The 2,804-nt window shown below is 34.6% G+C and overlaps 1 protein-coding gene across 1 annotated transcript; it reads right to left on the bottom strand.

The window, feature by feature from the left end:
* Positions 1 to 787: 787 nt before the first annotated feature.
* Positions 788 to 2,598, bottom strand: LOC129988666 (speckle-type POZ protein B-like). Its single transcript, XM_056096935.1, has one exon. It carries the CDS (start codon positions 2,508 to 2,510, stop codon positions 1,011 to 1,013), a length of 1,500 nt encoding a protein of 499 aa, XP_055952910.1. The 5' UTR covers positions 2,511 to 2,598; the 3' UTR covers positions 788 to 1,010.
* Between the last annotated feature and the right edge of the window lie 206 nt (positions 2,599 to 2,804).

Below are 2,804 nucleotides of genomic sequence, written 5' to 3' on the forward strand. Positions count from 1 at the left end.
GCATAAATTCTTTTCAATCGAAATTTATATTATGATGAAACTAGTATCACAACCGTATTAAATACTTGCAAAGTTTTTAGCGTCAAGTGAAGCAAATGTTTCTTGCGAGAGATAGAAACCACTTTTATTTGAGAATGATATTACTACCATTGTAAATACCATTCTGCAGGTTTCAATATTTCTTAGATCAATTAAGATGAGATGATTATTATTAAGATCAGTTTTTAAAACTCGAATGAAATTTGGAACTAGCTTCTAGAATTAGTGCGATAATTAACAAATAAGTCCTAAAACATTTTTAAAAACACATAAACAATTCCTGTAAAGCCCTATCTTATTTATTTATTTTTTATAACAAAGAATCCCATATTTCAAAATAGGCAAGAAAATTTTAAGTAGATGATTACAACTCCTGCTCCCTCCTCCCCCCAGGAGTCTCGTTGTAATTCTTTTAGGATCACTAGATGATTCCATTAAATTTAATGTGGGAATTAATTAATTTAAGAATACTTCAAAGGGTATTGGACATACACCACGAGCAATTTAAACAATAATTTTTATTAGCCCGTTATTAGAGACACGAATTTCCTCACGCTGCAAGAGACATGGAATCAAAAGGATTCCGTTGGTATTTTTCTTTTTGTTTTCTGTAAACAGAATTAGAATTAAAAACCAAGTGCATAATCAGAGCTAATGAAAAACGCGGAGTCATTTCGACACCAGTCTCTAATTACGGGTCAAACAATTCTTGACTTAGAGAGAAAAAAAAAAGAAGAAAATCGTTTTATTTTCTAAATAAAAAATAAAGTTAGAATTATTTTTCCTTTACAATCGACAAAAATTTTAAAAGAATGATTTCAACTTTTACTATTAATAACATTCTCATTATGATAAGAAAATAAGAGAAACCACAATACTAATCTCTATAGAATCATTCAGAATATAATAAGTTTTCGAACAAAAATATTCCATTCTCTACACAAAAGGCAGAAGATTTATACCTTTAAATTCTATTTGTGCAGGAGGCATAAAGTTTCAGCTGCAAGCTTCGCATTAGCTTCCATCAAAAGCTTCCATCCATCCGAGTTTATAATGCCCTTAACATTTTTGAATATGTAATCCTGCACAGCAGATTTCAAATCGTCGTCTGCGTGAAAGTCAGACAGCAACAGGGCGTCACAAGCGTTGTTTAGTGAGAGATTGTCCTTCATGTAAGAAGAACATATGCTCTTCAAACTTAAGATTGCGTATTTATCGGCAGCCACATATAAATCAGAAGCACTCTCCCACGTTACATCTTCCGTACGAGCGGTATAGATGTAGATCAGCATTCGATGAATAGTATCGTCGCTCAAATCTTCAACATGGACGCAGTTGCTGTCTTTCTCTTTCATGTCGCTCGAAAACATTGCCTTAAATACAGACGAAGAAGCGCTTAGAATAATCTTGTGGGCTGGAAATGTGCCGGTATTGGTCTTCAATTTCACATCGCATAGAAAATTCTCATCGTACAAAGATTTCAAACCGTCGTTCAAGGAATATGATAAGGACAACGCCTTTTGTTTATTCAAGTTTTCAGCATTAGAAAATTTGTTCTCGGAATTGTTACATGAATATTCGACGTTCAGGATGTCTTCTGAAATTACTCCATTAGAAAAGGTCCATTCCCAATGCAATGATAAAATGTCGTCGGTTAGATAGGAACTTTGCATTGCCATCAATTTATTCTTCGTGAAAATGAATTTAAATTCTTTGGACTTCGATGGACCATCGAACCAAAACTCCTCTTGGTTACACTCTATTCTGTTACCACACGCATTGAGAATAGATAATCTTAATGAGCAAAACTGAATGGTCTGATCGTGAAGGCAGAGTTCGAAACGAATTATTTCTTCAGAATTTAATCCTCCACTTAAAGAGAGATATAATGACATTAACGGCTCATCGTTCTCAATTGATTTGATCTGATAAGTATCCTTTTTCTCTGATTCAAAAGAGCTGAAATTTTTTACATTCCACACGAAGGATTTTTTCTGGGCTCCTATCCGGGTGCGGGCAAGACACTGGATATGTTCTGCCATTTCTCCGACGGTCTTCCATATTTTGCAGCGAGCAATGAGAGTGTCTTGTGGAAGAAATAATGATCTTTTCTCAATGAACACATACTTTAGCAAAGCAAATTTTTGAGATCCATGACCATGACTTTTAGGAAAAACATATTTAAATTTTTCCTTTCGTGTTTGGTTAGAACTACCTTCTGCGACCAGTTCTAGTTCATATTTAATTTCCACATATTCTGGTCCTTTGCTGTCCCCCTCTCTGTAAAGGTAAAAACCGATGTAATTTCCATATTGCTTCCCTCTAGGATAGAGGCCTAACTTCCATTTCGTTTCGTCAATCGAATTTATCACAAATGCTGGACTTTTTATGACTGCACCCCTCTTTTGCAAACAGTAGCTGACATTTTCTAATTTCCACGTGTAAGTGAAACATTTTTCAGTAAGTGCCATTTAAATGCATTCGAACAACACGGATATAATATAAATTCTAAAACACTTTTAACAGCATCGTATCGCGATGGAAGGAGAGCTAACTTCCTTTCAGATAAGTTCTCCTTCAATGTATCGGTATGATAACGGCGACAGAACAACTACTGGTGTGCACATGCGCAGTAAAGTAAAGAAACACGACGAAATTCTTTTGCAAGCTGATAAATGAAAAAATCACAGGCTTATGAACTGATATCTAGGAAAATTTAAAAGCGAAAACTGTATCATTGTGAAAGGCATTGCGCTTGTTTTAAT

Source organism: Argiope bruennichi, chromosome 10 (genome assembly GCF_947563725.1).
Source record: "Argiope bruennichi chromosome 10, qqArgBrue1.1, whole genome shotgun sequence".
NCBI classification, from domain to species: domain Eukaryota; kingdom Metazoa; phylum Arthropoda; class Arachnida; order Araneae; family Araneidae; genus Argiope; species Argiope bruennichi.

Coding starts and splice junctions, on each gene's coding strand:
- LOC129988666 (XM_056096935.1), bottom strand. CDS start 2,510: ATGGCACTTACTGAAAAATGTTTCACTTACACGTGGAAATTAGAAAAT.